We start from the raw sequence: 20,583 nt of genomic DNA on the forward strand, positions 1-20,583 counted from the left end.
GCTTTCTATATAATGTAATAAAATTAATTCACATATTTTTAGGAGAGTTCCTTTTGAATAGTGGAGGTTTTCCTCAGATGCCATAAAGTATGAAAAGAAGAATTACTCCATTTAAAATGAGCACCACAATTTTTTTTTTAAACATAGCAAAACACTCTTCACCATAATGTAAATCTTAAAGCAAATAATAAGCAACCTTTTAAGAAAATTTACCTTTGGGGGTTTCTTCATTAAGTGCCAGAAATATTGGTGCATTGGGGTTCCACATGCCAGTGATAACATAAGCTCTCCCATCATAGCTCTTTCCCATGGATTCCTATAAAAGTTCAAACAGGAATCACTGAGAACGTATCCAACAGGAAAATCACCATTTTAAATTACACCCTACTTTAAGCAATCAATTTATTAAAATTTGGATTTATGATCAAACAGGGGACTTACTTTCTTTGTAAATTATTTTCTTTCTACAGAAACATTTCTTTAAATATTAAATTCTCCTACAGCTTTCTACAGAGTTTCAATTTAGAGACACATACTCTTGGATAAAAGGAGGTATATACCCTTACATGCTGACTCACAAAAACATAATATTGGCATGAAGTTATATTTAACTTTACCTCAGGCTGGTAGTCAGAATCTCAGACGTACACATACAAGATGCATGCAGTTTCTATTAAAACTACAGTATAGATCTCACCGAAGACAGTTAGGATAGCTATACTGAATTAATAACTAATCACAGGAAAAGAAGTTAGAATTTTTCTTCTAGTGTTCTAATTTTTAATGTTTTCTTAAACTATTAATTTACTTTGTCACAATACCTTTAAAGTTAATACTTTTCTATTGTCTATATGTCAGATATATGTACACTTACTTACAATCATAAATCAGTATTAGGGGACTAATATTGGATGGTAATCAACATCCAAGGTTATTAACTATCTCCCTCTACCTTTATTCTTACTCCCTCCTTCTTCCCATCTCTCCTTTTCCCCTTTGTCTTCATTTCCTCCACTCTAAGACTTTTACCAAGCCAGCTCTTGACTCACTAAAGGAGGCAGCAACTCCTATAGTGAAAGCAAGGCCACATATAGTTGTGTGTGTGTATGCAAGTCCACGTGCAGTACGGGAGAGCTTAGATGTTCTCCCACAGGAGAACAGCATACAAATATGTGCATATGCAAAAGAGTATTATCTACAGCAGTTTCAATTTTCTGTACCATTTTCTCATATTATGACTAGAGAGTGCTAAAACGGTCAGACTAAACAAATTTTTTTTCAATATTACCCCTACATAGACACTTCTCCGAATCCCTACGAAATTATTTCAGTCATTTGGTAATTACTATACATATTTTTCTGGTGTAGTGGTGATATTTCCCTAATCAGATTGTATAGCTTGAGTGCAGGGACCCTGAATTTCAGAAATGAAATACACTCAAGGCTATGTAAAGAAAACCCACTCAGTACCTCCAACACACTCATATATTCATATTCATTCTCTTTCTCTTTCTCCCTCCCTTCCTCCCATATGCCTATCCTCTCTCCCTACTCTCTATTTAGACCCCCATTCAGAAAAAGAATGAGCACCTGATTCAAAAAAACCCAGTTCATTTCTAGACAAGAGCCTGCACTATGCCTGAGCCCAACAAGATGAGCTAGACCAATCAGATTCTTTCCTACAATTAACAAGGAAAGTGAGCATTTAGTAGTGAAGCTGAAAGGTTTTGATAAAAAGTCAGGTGATGACAGGCTGCACACAAAACGAACTTAGAATTTAATGCAGGGGAAATACAGAAAGAAGAACAGAGTATCAGGAAACTGCTAAGTGGTAAGGGAAAAATGGAGAAAACAAATACCCAAAAAGAATCCTTAAAAATAATTAATCATGCCATCAAAAAAATAAAAGCAGATACTAGAACTCCAGTTGAGAGGGCAGAGAGAGTGAGGAACAGAGAGAGAAGAGCAGAGAGGAGGCAGGAAGGGAGATAAAAAGGGGAGGAGAGGGAGAAAGAGAGAAGGAAAGAAGCAGGGAATGGAGGGAAGGAAAGGCAGGGAAAGGGGGAGAGAAGAAGGTACAGAAAGAGAGAAGAGGGGTGGAGCACCAGGCTGGGAGAGCAGGAGCAGCAAGAAAGAAGCTCACAGAAAGAGTAAGCCCCTGCTGGGAGGGGAGACAGACAGGAAGAGACCAGAGAGCAGAGACCACTCTGCAGGCTTAGGTACAACTTCATGAAGATCAATAACTCTTTTAAGGTGATCTAAGAGATTCTTTGTCTCTTGTAACCAAAATAGCCTAACCAAAAAAACAAAAGCATATTTTTATTTCTTTTTAGTCCCACACACATGACCACAGTAACACTGTCTTACACATCAAAAGCCCTCAATAAAAGTTCCTCCTCATAAAGCCATTTTTATTTATTGTTATTGAACTAGACATTCTAGACATTTCTATTACATAGCTTAGCTGGCTCCCATCCACTCATCAAGATAATTTCACAATCTCTGCTTTAGAGTTCTTTCCTGAACTCTCCTAACAAAAATGAGAAGACTACGGACAGCAGGTAAAGGACATCTGGACAACAAAATACCTCTGCCCAAACTAAGCCAGGATGGAACCACCAGATGCCTTTTTATAAAATTTTTATTTATTACAATATTATTTAATTATTTTATTGGGGGGTAATTAGTTTTATTTATTTTTGGAGGAGGTACTGGGAATTGAAGCCAGGACCTTGTACTTACTAAGCAGGCGCTCTACCACTTGAGCTATACCCTCCCCACTCCCCTCTTCTTCATAAACCAGGAAACATAAAAAGAATACAGCACTTTGCAATGGGAACAAGGCTAAAGAATCACACACTAAGCCATGAATGACCTATTGTCAAGTTATGAATAAGCTGAAGCTATGAAGTCAAGTAGACAGACAGCAGGGTAAAGTACACAGACGGCACTAGAAGGAGGAGATAACACACACAAAAGGTAGAAAGTGTGAAGTCACACTAATGCATCCACTCATTAAGCAAATATGAGCCTACTATGAGTCATGCGCGACGCTTGTGAGCATCCAGCAAGGAAAACAAACCAAAATGGTCCTGACTTTACGGAGCTAACAGGTCAATGTTTTCCAAAGAGCAGTTTGTGACCCATTTGTGGGTCATAAAATCAATTTAGTGGATCATAACTAGACTTTTTAATCCAAGTAGAAGAAAAAAACAGCCGAGTCCATCACACATTGTAAGGGTTAAGGACCGTTTCATATGAATTTTACTTCAGCTTTTTTATACGTACAGATTACAAGTGTACTGGATTACAATGTAAAGTTTATTTCTTAACTGAGTCCAGCTATTGGCCTAGTGTCAATAAATGTTAATGGTGAAGATCCACAGACTTTCTGAGGCATCCCTAAGATTTTAAGTTGTGTTCCAGCTCCACGAAACCTGGCTGTACCGAGTCTCAGCTCTTTCGGGTTACCTTGCTGTTACAGTTTTCCTAAGTATCAATGGCTGGGGATCAAAAATTCTCATTTCTCTATTCCTACAACACAAGTATCTTCACCAAAAATATTCTCACTACCGGAAGAAAATTCAAAGTCTGTTATTTGTACCACCCAAAAAACCAAACTAACTTTACTTACATGTGATTTTGTTTATATGATATATATAACATATATAGAAGTAATTTTGTTATTTGACTGAAAAATACACTTTCATTTATAAATAACTTTCTCTTTCATGTAGATCCTATATTAAACAAATTTATAAATTTATAGAAAAGTCTCAGTTTTCCTTGCTTACAAGAAAGTATTCAGCATTCAGGGAAGTCAGCACTGCCTAAAAATTATTCAAGTAAAATAGAAAAGTCTCACAAATTCTGAAATTAAATTAAACATAATTGAATGCTTTTTCAAAGTTTGTCAGAATAAAGTATACGGTGAAATTTGTTTTCAAAGTGCACCCATATTTGGATATGTCATGGAAGAAGCAGAAGTATTAACATCATGCTCTAGAGGGCAGAACTTAGACAAAGTAGGCAGTTGCAAGGAACATGATTTCAGGAGACTACAAAGATATAACACGTAATAACCAGAACCGTCCCATAGTCTTCATTATGAGGTAGCAAGCTCCTTTTTATTAGATGCAGTCCAGCTGAAGCTCAAAAACCATGTATTAAGACAGTATCAAGATTAACAGCACCGAGTAATAACCAATCACAACTGCTGGTAACTGTCCACACAAACCCTCCCACTTGACCAACTATTTGTTGTACAGGTAAGCCCATGGCTCGTTCCACGAGTTCAATGCTGACGAATCCTCTGATTTCAATACAGACTCTTAAAGGTGGAGGACTGCACTGCAAGTGAAACACTTTAGACTCGGGAGGATCAGAAATTCTATCTTCTAAACTTAGGTTTTATGGTAAAATCTCTGCCAGTAATTCATCTTAACCTTTTAAACTCTGAAAATCATTACTAATTAGGACCTAGGAGCTTGTAAGTGTTTAATGTTCATGAAACTACCTCCTCTCGGAATTTTCAAGGCTCCAAAATGCTATGTCTTGCCTGCAGAAAAACTACTTGCATTACTGATATGCTGTAAAGAGGGATGGAAGAGAGATGAACCAACAGCTAATTTTTCTTCACATTCAATGTAACTGGCTGTCCTTACCTTACCTATCCATGCAGTGCTTCCCCTACATTTCTGTGGCTCATTAACCCATTACTGTCATTACAAACTTAGAAGATCTGTTTCCATCAAAAAGATTATCAACCCACAGATGGTAAGAACCATGTTGTATACCATATCTTCAACGCCAGCACTTCACACAATGCTTGGTACCCAACTAGGTGCTCAGAAAGGCAGAATAAACCACTAGAAAATCAATGTGATGTTACTATGAAATAACTCAAAGAAAAAGTTGATATAATTGGCGACATTTAACTGACATTTGCAAAACACAGTTGAAAGGAAGAAAACGTGTAGTGCTACACATAAAGATCTCAGTTAAGTTAAGGACTTTATACTTATTCTAAGATGACTATTTCCTATAATATTCTAAATCACAAAGTAAATGTTTCCATTAACTGCAAATTTAGCAAGTATTTCTGTTTAAAAGTTAAGATGGTCTGCTATTTTTACATCAAATACCAAGCCTTAAATATATATTAACCTTTAAGGGCATTCCTTAAATAAATACTATTTCTACCGTAAATATACTTTGCTAAGGACAGGTAATCAAGGAGGAAAAATTCAGAAAGGGAAATGCTTTAAATAGAAAACAAAAGCATCCCTCACAGTACTCAAATTAATAATATTGCATTAAAATAAATGAAGGGCACCATATTCACTCTGGATGTGCCTATTATAATCATGTACTTTGTTATTTTTGGCTCAAAGAAAGGACATCTTCCAAGAAGCCAGACGAATAGATGGACATTGCAAAAACACTATCCTTTTATTTGCTTTCAACTTGCATATTATTTTTTGATGGAAATTCTCTTCTCTCCTTCAAAAGTAATTTTAAATTTGGGATTCCAAATTAAATTACTACTATCATACAGCTGAAAGTTAGAAACAATTTTGACAATATGACAAAATCTTACAACAGAAAATACTTTAAAAATATAAAATAACTATCATCTATACTTGGTTAAGGTGCTTAAGATTATCATTACCATATCCAGTAAGTGCATGTCACTGTTCTTCACGTTTCGACCTGGGCTTAATAACATTCCAAAACATCTGAAAATATTGGGGGGGAAAAAAAGGAGAAATAAGGTATCAAGAATATACAGAAGCCCAGTGAGCAAAAAGCTTTTTATAATAACTATACAATCTAAGTCCTGTACTTACAAATAGATTTAGTGTTTTAAAAACATCACAAATAAGAATTCATTAAGATACATGATAAAATTACATAGAAATAAGTTATCTAAATCACCAGATCTTAATTTTTGCACATAAAAGATTACCAATGATCAGAAACTGTGATAAAAATAGCCACAACTTGTTAACTGAAACAAAATACAGTTGTGAGATATGAATTTGTTTCTAGGTAAAAATGAGATTTTATTTGCCTTAGAATTATTCTAAACACATAGAGCAAGATCAACTCAGTTAAACAAAAAATGAAAATTTAAAAAAAAAAAATTAGAATGAGACACTGTGCTCTTTCTTTGCATCAAGCCAGATTAATAGAAGCAATTACCCTGGCCTTCAACAGCCACATTCACTGAATAGCCTATGAAACTCATTACTAAAAATCAGTATTAAATTAGTGAAGATATTATCCAGCATACTGCATGCTATTAACTACTTTATTCTGTGCTTTCTGATGCTAGGGAAGCTTTAGGAATCCTATCAACACTATCACTTTTTTTGTAAACGATTTTCATAAGCTACAAAATTCAGTTAAATCCAACTTTAATATTTGTTAGGATATTATTGTTAATTCATCTTTATAGGTAAGAAACATAACATCCAGAGAAGCGAATTTACTCAAATTCATATGACTGTTTAATAGGTCTTGCACTCGAGAGGCAATGTGATCTGTCCGCACGATGCCTCTGCCAACAATGCATATCCACACTTACTACAGTGAATTTATTGTAGCTTTCCATAATTTCAAACTATGCTTTGGAGCATTTTACCCAAAAAGTAAAGAATGGAAACAAATATAAGATCTTTTTAATTTCAAAATAGTGGCAGCTGACCAGTCAATACTGAATCTGATCTTTGTTGTTTTCTAAAAGTTTACTTTTCTAGTAGCATGACTTTTTCTTCCATAAACAAGGTAACTTATTGGTCCTATCCAAATATGAGCTTAGTAAGTGGTAAAACAATATATACTTCCTGTGAATACTTGAGAATACCTTGTGTGAGCCATCCAAAAACAATCAAGTGTACAACAAAAATAAAGTTGGTAAACTCTGTAGATAACTTCCAAACATATTATTGTACCAGTGAACAAAATATAATCTACTACAATGGAAATGATTATAATCTAATATTCATAATTTTAACATCATTCCTATACACTGCTATGAACTCTCTCCTATGAATTTCTATAATAAACACTGCCTACACAAATTAAACATTAATCAATCATGCAGTTCATGATGCTGTTTCTTCTAATTGTTTCATAAATTCTTTGTAAGAATAAAAAATATAAAAGATATCTTTTTCAGATATAAAATTTAGTTCCCCCAACTTAAAAAGTCAGGTCAAAGAGGACAGACTTGTCTCACATTTCCTACATACTTTGTATCAACTTTCATTCTCATGGGTTTTTTTAAAAGCAATTTTCTATATTATAGGGCTTTTAATCTATAAAACTATTATATACTCATTGTAAAAAGTTAATGAATACCAAAGAATATAGGAAAAAAAAATTTCTCCCTTCTCTCTCTAATCTCTGCCCCCTTAGAAACCAATACCAAGAGTTTAGTATGCATTCTCCCTACCTTTCTTTTTGGAAATTTACAGTTTTATATTATTTATTTGTCAAGCACTTACAGGTAAGTGGTAAAAATATGTACAGTTTTCTTAATACTCCTATCTTAAACTCCACTACACAAGGAGCCTTAGAAATTAAGGTTTTCCTTAAATGGCAACATGTATCACCTTATTTTGATGATTTTAGATGCACTGCTCTTCTCCTGGGTTATCAGTTTAAAAAAATCCTGCCACCAACCAACAGTGCAACCTTAGAGAAAGCACCTAACCTGTTTGGGCCTCAGCTTTCTCTTCTAGAAAATGAAAGGGGAACAATACATGAACTCTAAGGGTCCATCCAGCATTGAAACTGCATGATTTTTTTCTATCAAGCTGTATTAGTCATTTCCAAAATTATACTTCATTAAAGCACATCAGGTTTCCTACGGCGACAAGCAAGGTCTATCAGGAATAATATGTCAGTAATTAGGTAGATATTATTAGTACCACAAACACCTAGTGTGAATATTAAGTGTTTCATTGGTGAGTTCAAACCATTGAATCTTCTCTTATTAACCCTACAAATAATGTAGCAAGCAAATTGCTATTACACTTATTTTCTCAAGGAGCTCACAGTCTAGTAGGGGAGGAAAATAAGTAAACAGTCAATTACAGCCAGATATATGGTAAGTTCTATGACAGCTGTTAAGTACAGAATGTTAACAAAGCAGAGAGAAGACAGACCCAACATTATAATACAGCAAATACCTAACATGACTCAAATTTTGAAATCATACCTCCTGAGACTGAGGTGATGATGATGCTACCGTAATAATAATTATTATCATACTAATTGTAGTAGCTGTTTATTGAATGCCTTAACTTCAAGTCAGACCTTTCTATGTTGTTGCATAGACATTTCAAAACAACATCCATATAACAAAAAATAAAACTGGTTTCCAGAAAGTAGAAGTCATTTGTCCAAACCACACATCTATTCAGTCCACAACTATGACTTCAAAACTGCAGTCTTTTACACATTATACTCTGCCACCTCCCCAGCCTGTCACTAGAAAGTATTATAAATTCCCTATGTGATCCTGGGCAAATCACACACTTCAGAATTTCACTTTCCACATTTCTGAAATATAAAAATTATCTGCTTACATTCACTATGTTAATGTAAGGCTGAAATGCAAAAACTCACAGTGAAAGTAAACTACAGAGCAGGTGCCAATTATAAAATTATTATTACAACTGCTATTAAGAAGAGAAGTTCAGCCTTCCATACTGCCCAGTGAGTTTTTACTCTTTTGAGAAAAGAGTTTTAAACAGCTTTTAACACCAAGTTAGCATCCATACAAACACGGAAAACAGCGTATCTCGCGTGGCTCTAGGCTTAACTGGTAGAAAAAGAGGTGAGAAAAATAAAGGGTATGTTAATGTCCTGAAAAAGGAAACTAATTTTTTTTCTTACTTTTTCTTTTAGTTCATACAATCATTAGAATTCTACATACCTCCATGAAAACTATGGGAAAAAATGAAGAAAGGAGGAAAGGAAAAGGAAACAAGGCAGACAACTGACCAACATCAGTTAAAGAACAGTGTCTCTTACTAAACTTCTGTTATTAAAAGTGAAAAAAGTGACAGTATGACAGAGGGGGTAAACAGAACTACAAAGAAGAAAAGCTGTAATTCAATCAGTGTTTCAGAACAATATACAAAAACTCTAAAAACTAAATAATTTCATAAAACGGAGATCCGAGTCAGTCTCAACCTAAAGAAATTAAAAGCAAAAGATAGAGGGTGGGTAAGGTGTAGCTCAGCGGCAGAGCACATGCTTAGCATGCACAAGGTCCTGGGTTCAGTCCGTAGTACCTCCATTTAAAAAAAAAAAAAAAGTTTAAGAACTCCCCTATATAAGAGTTGTTAGAACGATAAATCCTGGAGAGGCTGTGAAGAAAAGGGAACCCTCCTACACTGTTGGTGAGAATATAGTTCGGTGCAGCCATAGTTAAAAAACTAAAAATACACTTACCATATGATCCAGCAGTCCCACCCCTGGGCATTTATACAGAGAGAACTCTAATCCGAAAAGATATATGCACCCCAATGTTCAGAGCAGCACTATTTACAATAGCCAAAACATGGAAACAACCTAAATGTCCATCGACAGATGACTGGATAAAGAAGTTGTGGTATATTCATACTGTGGTAGAATACTAAGCTATAAAGAATGAAATAATGCCATTTGCTGTAACATGATAGACCTGGAGATTGTCAGTCTAAGGGAAGCCAGAAAGAGAAAGAAAAATATCATATGGTATCATTTATATGTGAAATCTGAAAAAAAAGACACAAATGAACTTATTTATAAAACAGAAACACATGGAGGGAGGTAATACCTCAATGGCAGAGTGTGTACCTAGCATGCACAAGGTCCTGGGTTCAATCCCCAGCATCTCCATGAAAAATAAATAAATAAAAACCTAATTACTTCCTCCCCCTCCAAAAATATTAAAATTTTTAAAAAATAATAAATAAATTTCCTTAAGAGTTGAAAAAATATATTTAAAAAACCAAAACAGACTTACAGACATAGAAAACAAACTTATGGTCACCAGGAGGAAAGGCGATAGAAAGGGATAAATTGTAAGTTTGAGATTTGCAGATACTACTATATACAAAATAAATAAGTTTCTTTTGTACAGCACAGGGAACTATATTCAGTATCTTGCAGTAACCTATAATGAAAAAGAATATGAAAAGGAATATGTATATGTATATGTGTGACTGAAACATTATGTTGTACACCAGAAACTGAGACATTATAAACTGATTATATTTCAATTAAAAAAAGAATACAAATTTTTAAGAGTGGTTGGGACTGTTTTTCCCTTACTAAAGGGAACAAGCAGAGAAAGATATACAGGCATTCCTCACTATGAACAGTAGTGTAGAACCATAAAAAATAACCATACAAGCTCAAACTATGCAATGTGACTCCATAATCATTGGGGAAAATTATGATTGCTCTTGTAGCCTTTAAATATTTTTGTTAAAATTTTAAAAACTCTTTTACTGTCAGTTACAAATATATATGGAAATGAAAAAAAAGTGAAACTATTATTTATTTAGTACTCTGTAATTTAAAGCACTTGGAAGCACTGAAAATTAAAATATTTTATTTCTCTGGAAATGGTTATTAAGACTAGATAGTTTTTGCTTTCTTCTTGTGTATGTAATCTACAATATGGAATACGTATTTTCTTTCTATGCCTTGGCAAACTGTCGTAGTCCTTTCTAAGTCTCAATAAGCTTCCAATATTTTAACCTTTGCACTTTCATCTCTCCAAGAGTTCCTTTAATATGAAGTTTTTGCTGGGGTCACTTCCCCTGAACATTCATCCTTTTCATCACAACCACATGCCTTATTTATGCTAGTAAGTTCATCTTCACTAAGTTCCCCTGGATGCCACTGAATAGTGGCAGTGTCAACAATCCCATGGTCAGCTATTACATCTGTAGTTCCATTCATGTCCTGTTCAAATCCTGAAGTTATTTATATGGTGCAGTGAAAGTTTTGCCAAACTACACGTGTACCACTCACTGTTGCTTCCTCTAATGATGTGTGAATGTTTTTGGTTGTCTGCCTTTATGTCATATTTCTTCCAAAATTCAGCTAAAGAAACTGCATGATCTCCAGTTTTCTTGTAAATCTCATTTCCTTTCAAGGTGGCATCTAACTTCAAAAATGTGGCTTGCATGCTAGCAAAACTAACTGGAATTTTATTTTTTATTGCAGTCTTCAGAGTAGAAGTAAACATTCCATTTCAACTATAAGCAGTTTTCTATTCCTTGTGAAATGTAAACTAAAAGATGCTGAAGTGCCTTTATTGTGTTTTTTTTTTTTAATTTAAACAGGGAAAGTTTACCATAAAGAATTAATATCCGTAACAGGAGAGTGACTACAAAGAGAATTCTAAAGACTACCCTAAGGCTGCGGAAGAGTGCCCCAAGGGAAGAACAAACTTGGAAAGACAGTCCTCTCCCTAAAGCTGGTATCTGACCACACTGGAGAAGGTATGACTGCAGCCCAGTGGATGACAAAGAAGTTTGCTGGACTGCCCAGGAAAAGCTGGACCAAAAGTGAACAGGAAACAACCCTCTAGGGTGCAAGTAGCCAAGGTGGGCAAGCAGGGTGAACAAAGGAAATCAGGACTCCTGGAGCCAGCTAGGGCAGAGCAGTGCAAAGCCTGCGGCCCACAGTGCCTGTGTCTGGAGGGCCATGGGAAGATCTCACTGAGCCAGGACCAGCACAGTTAGTTCACAGAGGGAATGTGTGCACTGTGTGCACTGTGTGCACTGCTGGAGCACAGCATCACCGGATGTCCCAGAATCTTGAAGAAAGAGCACAATCACAGCACACCAGAACCAAGAAAAGAAGTCCCTTTCTCCTGCAGTGTCTTTCCAGCACCCTCTACTGGCACAGTTTAACACTGTCCTTGTTGCAAAGAAGAAATGTATAAAGTTGCACTAATGTCTATCAAGTAGGAAGACAGATTTGGAACCAAGAGACAATAAGTTGATAATTGGCATAGGATATAGTTTAAATACCCCATCCAGTCTAATTACTTAACAGTCAGGTTAGAAATCAAAATCTCTTAAATAAGTAAATTAAATTATTTTCCTAATATAAATCAAGACTGTAAATGGTACAGCCACATTAGAAAACAGTATGAAGGTTACTCAAAATGTTAAAAATAGATCTACCATATGATCCAGCAATTCTACTTATGCATATAAACCAAAGGAAATGAAAATCAGATATCAAAGAGATAAACGCACTCCCATGTTTACTGTATTATTTACAATAGCCTTGATACGGAAACAACTCAAGTGCCGGATGACGGATGAATACAAAAAGAGGATGTGGTACATACAATGTAATATTACTCAACCACGAGAAAGGAGGAAGTTTTACCATTTGTGACAACATAAGTGAGGACGTTATGCTAAGTGAGGTAAGTCAGACAGAAACAGATACATCCCTGTATATTATTTATATGTGGAATCTAAAAAGTCAAACTCAAAAAAACAAAGAGTAAAATAGTGGGTACCGGAGAGTGGAAGAATAGGAGAGATGTTGTTTGAGAGCACAAACTTGCAACTAGTAGTAAACAGTCCTAGAGATCTAACACACAGTATAGTGAACATAAACAACACACTGTATTATAATCAAACTTGCTAAGAGACTAGATCTTAATTCTTCCCACCACAAAGAAGAAATAACTGATAATTATGTGATGCGACAGAGGTGCTAACTATTGCTACAATGGCAACCATATTACTATATGTAAATGTATCAAATCAACATGTCCTACACCTCAAATTTACACAAATGTTGTATGTCAAATATATTTCAATTTAAAAAAGAAAAAACTACTTCCACCTTTGAACAACCTGGAACTCTCCTCAGCTCGGACCTGGTAGCCCATTTGTCCACAACTATCTTGATCAGTCACCTTAAGTCAAATAAAGCTAAGTAAAGATCTTTTGCCAGTAGAAAAATAATTAATTAATTAAGAAATTATCATATTATACAAGCAATCTATGATTTACAAAAGGATTCAAAAAGAACTCCAACAGAGGTCTATAGATTTTACCAATACCAATTTTCTTATTTGTAATACTGTACTATAGTTATGTAAGATGTTACTATCTCAGCAAGCTGGGTTAAAGTGTACATGGGGTCTCTCTGTACTATTATTTTAACTTCCTTTGAGTCTATTAATTATTTAGATTTAAATTATTGAAATTTAAAAGTTCATTTAAAACAATTAGCCCCAAGACACCTAGAATATATAAACTTATAAAAACATGCGACAGAAAGTAATGTTATGTTTTCATTGCTAATATTAAAGAAACCTATTTCTTAAAATACAATGCTGAAAGAAAACAGTGTTAAATACATACTCCTAGGGTGCCACCTCCCTCTGCTGGGTGCCAGCAAAAACTAGCAACAGAAAATACTGAAAATTCTGTCCTAATTACAAGCTTCAGTCCAAAGGCTGAGAGATAGATACAAGTTTCCGATTTCTCATTCTCCAAAGCACCTGATAATGCTGATAGCTCTGTATCAATTGTCACTTGAAACAACTATCAGAGAATAATGAACATATTTTTGTATAAATACATCCTGCTCTTCTAAGGTAAAAGAGTCATCTTTCTACTTGCCTTATAAGAAAACTCAAAGAGGACAAATGAGTAAGTTCAAAAACAGCTTTTAAAATATGTGCAGACTTGGGGTCACCTCACTTTTTCTCCTTTTCAGGATGGAGAAAAATAATGTCCGTTAAGAAAAATTATTAGAACATCTAAAACTCCTGATTTTGTTAAAAGGTTGTATAGATACATTAATCTATACAAGAAAATAAAAGATGCAAATCAAACAAACATCTAGGCAACTTGAAGTCAGTGACTTGAGCTTCTTTCTAAATAAAACTATTTAACAACTTGCTAGGCAAAGGCAAAAATAAGTGCTACATAAATTCAGCAAAAGAGCCTCAAAATGGTCTAACATTCAATTATATCAGCCCCAAAATTATAAACAATTCAGTTTCTACCATCCATCTACTTCAGGGATGTCAAATCATACTAAAAATTGTTTGTTCTGTGAGAAAAGAGCCCCAGCTGATTTTTCTTTTTTCCAGTACTCCCTGGCTTGGAAATAACTCAAAAAAAGGCAACTGTCAATCACTCATGCCATGAGGTATGATACTTAACACTTCAGCTTCTCATTATGCAGTTTCTGCTCTAAGCCAGCAAGCACAAATTAAGAACTGAAGTAGATTTTAGTATCAAAACAGGCACACCTCTGAATCACTCTACAAATGGTCGAACTGCCTTCTAGTAATGCTTTATATTATATATACACACATACATGTTAATGTATATGTAATGATTGTACTTCCCAAAATTAGGATCAGATAAAAGTGACTCATGGAAATTCTTTCTTTCTAGCAGTAATGGTCCATGTTACACAGCACAAAGTTGTACAGTTATAAGAAATCTAATAGTTATACTTTGCTTGCTGTATCAATACTTCATTCTGGCTCACACAGCAAGCATCAGGGCAGATTCCTGGGAACAAAGTGATGTGACAGACATAAAATCATGAAGCCATAATTTTCTTCCCAACTAACCTCCCACAAGGTCTAAAATTACCATCACTGGAACCCTACTTCTTGTTAGGGAACTATTAAGGAGGCCCATTTTCCAAATGTATATGGTATATTTGCCCTGAATCATTTTATTGCAAATTAATACTTGGCAAAAATCAACTGGTCAGAAAATTAATACTGCAAAAACTGAAAATTTCCCCCCTAACTTCTCAGGTATCAAACATATCCAACAATCTATTCAAAGCATCAAGTGGGTGCTATATAACAGTGCTAGTTACAGAGTAGTTTAAACACGAGATAAAGCTTTAAAAATCCCTATCAATTTAGTAGTATGTAAGAAAATCTTTTGCATGATTTCTACACATGGTAAGACCAAAACATGAAAATGCCAGCTGGACAGGGACAGAGATGATTGCCACCTCTACTCTGGAAACACTGGAAGATCCAGACCTGATCAGATCTGCCTTAACATTTTAACTGGAGCCTCTCGACAATCAGGCTTAGGCTGCTCTTCTCACACATCTCAGATTACAATCATCTTGCTTTGTCCTCTCAGCTGTCATTGTTGGTTTTCTCTTCTACAAACCAATCAGCTTTTCTCCCAGGGCATAGCGCCCGTGGGTGTGAAGTCACTGAACAATCACTTGAATGCCCCACCTATACTCTGACTTTCATATTCTGCTAGAAATAACACCAAAGAATTCCAATCTATTTATTTTCTAACTGGTTTCATTAATTTCAAACTTAGCATATAATCAAGATTTAATTCAGTATAATCTTCAAAAGGATACACTCAGGAGTCAGATGGCCTTGGTTTTAAACCCTGGCTCTATCATTTTCTGGCCAAGTGACCCAGTTACTTAATCTCATTAAACCTCTGTTTTAGCTTCTGCAAAAAATAAGGTAATAATTACAATACCCTTCCTCATATGTAGTTATGACAATTAAATTTTACAAAGGCCTTCACAGTAAGTCAACATTGGCTGTCAATATTATTTCCTTTCTTATGTCCGGTTCCTAATTTAAGCTTAGTACGTAAAATCTAACATGGGTCATTGAGAAAAGAAGAAGAACATTAGAAACTTTCAAAATAAGAGAGCAGTTCTCACATACTCTCTAAACAGATTAGGATTCTATCAGGTGCAATGTTCTATTACTCCCTCCTTATTACAATGAATTCAGTCAATGCTCTGACTTTATAAAAATTTTGTATACTTTTTACTCAACAAGTTTTTTAAAAGAGGCAGTAGAGATTGAGAATATTTACTCTGGACCAGACGGACTTGGTATTTAATTATATGACCTTGAGAAAGCTATTTAACCTCTCTTTGCCTCCGTTTCCTTGACTGTACAATGAAGACTATAGTACATACACCTCATACGTAGCACCTAGAACAGTGCTCAGCACAGAGAAAGTGCTAAGTAAGGACTAAGTAGCTAACTGCAAAGCTCCATTCCTAGCACTGTGCCAGACACTGGAAATTCTGGGATTAATGACACAGTATTTGCCTTCAAAGGGGTCAAGACACATAATCACAGTTTAATTTTTCACATATCTACACATGATGAATGCTTGAACCCTTGAATACACAGAGAAACACCTCTTTCATAATAAAAATTAATATTTTTTAAAATCCAAAAATTCTGAAAATTAGCATCCAGAGCAGATGATAGGTGCACTGAGTTTCGTGTTATTCTTTCTGCTTTTGAGTACGTTGGAAATTTCACATAAGAAGTTGTTTTCAAAAATGATAAATCATTTTCTTTCAGAAGATAAGCCAAAATTATGTAATTTGAAGGATTTTCTTTCACACCAATGTCTTTCTACTACAAATTTAACTTTGTCAGCAGTAATGCTTAACATACCTTTATATTATGTTATTCAGTAACACTGAGTTTACTTTATTCAATTTTTCTTTTTTTTTTTCCTTTTGGTCACGAAAAATTATGCTTTAAGAGAGAAAAAAGTAAATCAGTGGTTACTCAGGGCTGGAGAGAGGGAGGAATGGGGAGTAACTGTGAATGGATTTATTTTTTGGGTTAATGAAAATGTTTTAAAATTAGGTAGTACTGATGCTTATATAACCCTGTGAATATACTTTAAAAAAAAAGAATTATACACTTTAAAAGGGTGAATTGTACCTCTATAAAGTTGCTTTAAAAAATAATGCTACAATGAAAAAAAAAAGAATTCACTTGACAAGACTGCCACCTACAGGATTACCTTAAATTTCACCATTTACATTCATTACATTAAATACCACGTATCATCCAATAAAAAGCAAGGGTTTCTTATTCAAAAAAAAGATAAATCCCAGCATTTACAAAATACCCCATATCACAGAAAATTCTGTCTGCAATGTTGAACAAAGTATTCCTGAAGTAATCTCAGTCAATTTTAGTTTGGATGTTTAAAGGACATCTGATTGAATGTGTGAAAAGGAAGCAAAAAAGTTTAATAGATTTGGTAATTATTGCTGGATATATAAACCAATAGTTGTTAGATATTATCATCAACATTAATTATATTAAAATAAAAACAATACAGCAAGTGGTTATATACAGAGTGGATTTTTTAAACTATCTTCTGGCTTAGGTAAAAAATTTCTAATGATAGCAATATATATTGATTCAAAAAGTGCTTTATCTCAAACAACTTAGTGGAGATAATATGCTCTGGAAAAAAATGCCTTCAAACTATTCAAAAAGTAGCTTAAGTGATGATGAAGACACTGATGTTGAAGATTATTGAGGAGAGTCTGAATATAGTCATCTTACGAATATGAGTGGGCCAAAAGCAGTTATTTCTAAGTTATTATGATGTGTAATATATTTTAAATGTATGTGTAAATGTTTGGCTAAGTTAACAAAGAAATCCTAATCAGGCATTTGCCTGTTTCACCTATATTCACCAAGGTTTTTATATTCAAGTTAATCAAACTTGGAGCTTCTCACTGTGAAAATGAAGGATTGCCATATAGACAAGCACAGTACAGGTCTCTCAGCAGAGGCATAGTATATCATTTAATCATAAAAGTCCAAGATTTTTAACTAATATTGAAGTCAACACCTAATACTTCTTTGCCTGTATTACTACAAAATGATTAATGGAGAGCTGCCTTTTGCTATGCCAGAAGGGGAGTGCTGGGGGCACTGCATAAGGACATAAGGTTTGAAGGGGCTCCCACTGGCAAATTCTGGGGCAGTTTGAACACCAAAATAATTAAGCACTGTAGTGAATTATAAACTACTGCGGGTGGAGGAAGGGGTTCATAAGTCTATATCAATAACAAAGATTACTAAATGGAAGAGAAGGAAGAACTCTGTTACGGCAAAATGTCAAGTGCTGACTAGAGAGCACACAAAAGATAGAAAATTATTTATTACTTTGCATTCATCACAGTAAAGATTGGATAGCCAAGAACCATGAATGAAAGCTAAATCAAGGAGGAAATTTTGATGAGACGCAGGATATTTTCATGGGTCTCCCCACAAAATGCTTAGTAGCTGCAAGGGAGGAGGAAAAAAGGAATTGCAGTGCAGAAACCAGACATCTTGACTGGTAATCAAAATTAGCATCACCAGAAAGAGACAGATGATTATCAAGTTCCTTCACATATAATACATTGTGAAGGAAAGAACATCACCTATGCAGCACTAATCTGAATCTAATCATGAGGAAATATTAGATAAACCTAAAATGTGCAAAGTTGTATTAAAAAGACAGGAAAAGAATGTAGTCTTCAGAAATGTCCATGTTAAGAAAGAGAGAAAGACTGTGGCAATGTTTCCAAATTAAGGAAATCTAAAGACATATGGCAACTAAACGCAGCATCTGACCAAGTGCAAGTTCTGAACTGGATAGGGGAAAAGGGTGTTACTGGGTTAACTGACCAAACTAGGAACAGATAGCAGGTTAGATTAAAAGTATTGTGTGTAAGATAAATTCACTGAAGTTGATACATACAATAGGGCTAAGACACCATGAAGTATATAACTTACTCTTAAATTATTTAGAAAAACAATTACGTGTGTGTACGTTTGTGAGTGTGTGAATGTAGGTAGGGAGGGATGGAAAAATTCAGAGAGATAGAGAAAGTGGGTGCAAAGCAAATGGGATAAAATGCTGCTAAACAGACAACTGAGTAGAGAGCATATGTAGGCATTCTACTAGTTTTATTTTTTTTTAACATTCTGTAACTTTGAAATTGCTTCCAAATAAAAAGATTAAAATATTGCTATCTCTACTGCTAACAAAAAAAATCACATCATCATTCTTTTAGTACTAAATTATTCAAAATCAACAATACCTTTAATCTTCATCTATTTTAATCAATTTTAAGAAACAATCAACTTTAAGATTAATAATTTTTTTACACAACTAAGAAAGGAATAAAAAGATGACAATTATAAGATGCCATCAACTCTTAAACATACAATTTCAGAAATGTTAAATATGAAAATATATGCCTCCTCTTAAAGTTGATGAAATGCAGTTTTTATATAAGGCCAAACTTCATAAACAATGAAAAACACACATGCATCACTGTACCAAGATGCTGAACAGAACTTTTCCTGTTATCTGGATACTGACAGCAGGATCCAAAGATAGGAGCAAAGAGCTAAATATCTCACATTCTACAGAAAGTTTCACCTAGATTTAAGAGGGACAGGGGTGACCATGATGTCATCAGCCAGCACCTTAACTGACCCCAACCTCTATCGCAGTCTAGAGAATGTGCAGGGGAGGAGAGGGAGTGCCAGAGGACACAGCAGCCTTGATGAAAAGGCTCTCTTTCTCTTGTGATTGCCACCAATTTCTTCCACTCCTTCAAGTGAATGGGTATTTGTTTTTATTTCCAGTTTTTTGCCACTATAAACAATGCTGTAATAGATATCCTTAAAAATACATCCTTAGATAGAGTATTTTTATTCCCAGTAGGATAGATTTCCTAGAATGGGACTGATGTGTCCAAATACAGGTATTTCTTAATCTTTACCGATGTTACCAGCTTGCTTTTCAAAACGTATGCACACACTCTTTACCTTTTTCCCCTTATCCCCACCAATTCTACGTGTTACTTTTCCCAATCTGATATCTTACTGTTACCTTAATTACATTTCCCTTAATTATATGTCCCCATGAATTGGGACATCTTCACACGTATGTTTGTTAGCTTTCCTGTGATTTGTCTAGGCATACTCTCACTCATTTTTCTCCTCTTCTTTCTACCAACTGTTAAGAAACTTTTGTATATGATAGATATTAACGTTTCATCTGTCATCTATATTACAACACTTTTTCCAGAAATATCATGTTATTGATTTTGTTTATAATATCTTTTGTCCTATGAGTTGTTTTGTTTTTATATGATCAAATACAAATACAAACACATGCACACATGTGTATCTATGAGCGTGTTTATATATTTACAAGATAGGTCTCTTAAAGATTCTGAAATCTCAGTAAGTAAACAGACTTTCTAATAAACAAAAATGATTGAGCGGTTAGGGTGTTTGTCCTATATGTAAATAAGGGAGAGCAGGAAAAAGCCCAAACAGGGTTGAAGCAGTTATTACTGAAAAAATAAAGACATTTCATGTTTATTTTTCCCGTTGAGATTTTCAGTGAAGCAGTTATACCTAACTTATTTAAGTGGGGAAAGCAATATGATTCTCATTCTCACTTTTAAATGGAGAAACTGAAGTATGGGGAGAAGTCACAGTAAATAATACAGCTGCGATTCAACAGTATGTCTCTTGAAACACAGTAACAATTGTCAAAACAAGTTTTTGGTAGCATTTAGGAGCAAGCTGCTTACCTTTCAATAGCTAATTCTTTGTTTGAAAGTTGCTGCACTGTAATCACAACCTTCTTCTCTATTCCTTGTTTTAACTTGAAATAAAATTTATCTCTATCCTTAGGCACAGGACTGAAATATACAAAAAAAAAGGAATTATCAATACAA

At 34.5% G+C, this 20,583-nt stretch overlaps 1 protein-coding gene across 5 annotated transcripts in view; it reads right to left on the bottom strand.

Annotated features, from left to right (window-relative positions):
• The window catches only part of RABGAP1L (RAB GTPase activating protein 1 like), a 569,757-nt gene that overhangs the window by 469,207 nt on the left and 79,967 nt on the right, over positions 1-20,583 (bottom strand). For all 5 annotated transcript variants that reach the window (XM_031688779.2, XM_072946070.1, XM_031688780.2 and 2 more), the window contains exons 7-9: positions 20,437-20,547; positions 5,672-5,738; positions 214-316 (exon numbers count right to left, since the gene is read on the bottom strand). In XM_031688779.2, the coding sequence (XP_031544639.1) occupies positions 214-316; positions 5,672-5,738; positions 20,437-20,547 (281 nt within the window). The remainder of the gene's footprint in view (positions 1-213; positions 317-5,671; positions 5,739-20,436; positions 20,548-20,583) is intronic.

Source organism: Vicugna pacos, chromosome 21 (assembly GCF_048564905.1).
Source record: "Vicugna pacos chromosome 21, VicPac4, whole genome shotgun sequence".
Classification (NCBI taxonomy): Eukaryota; Metazoa; Chordata; class Mammalia; order Artiodactyla; family Camelidae; genus Vicugna; species Vicugna pacos.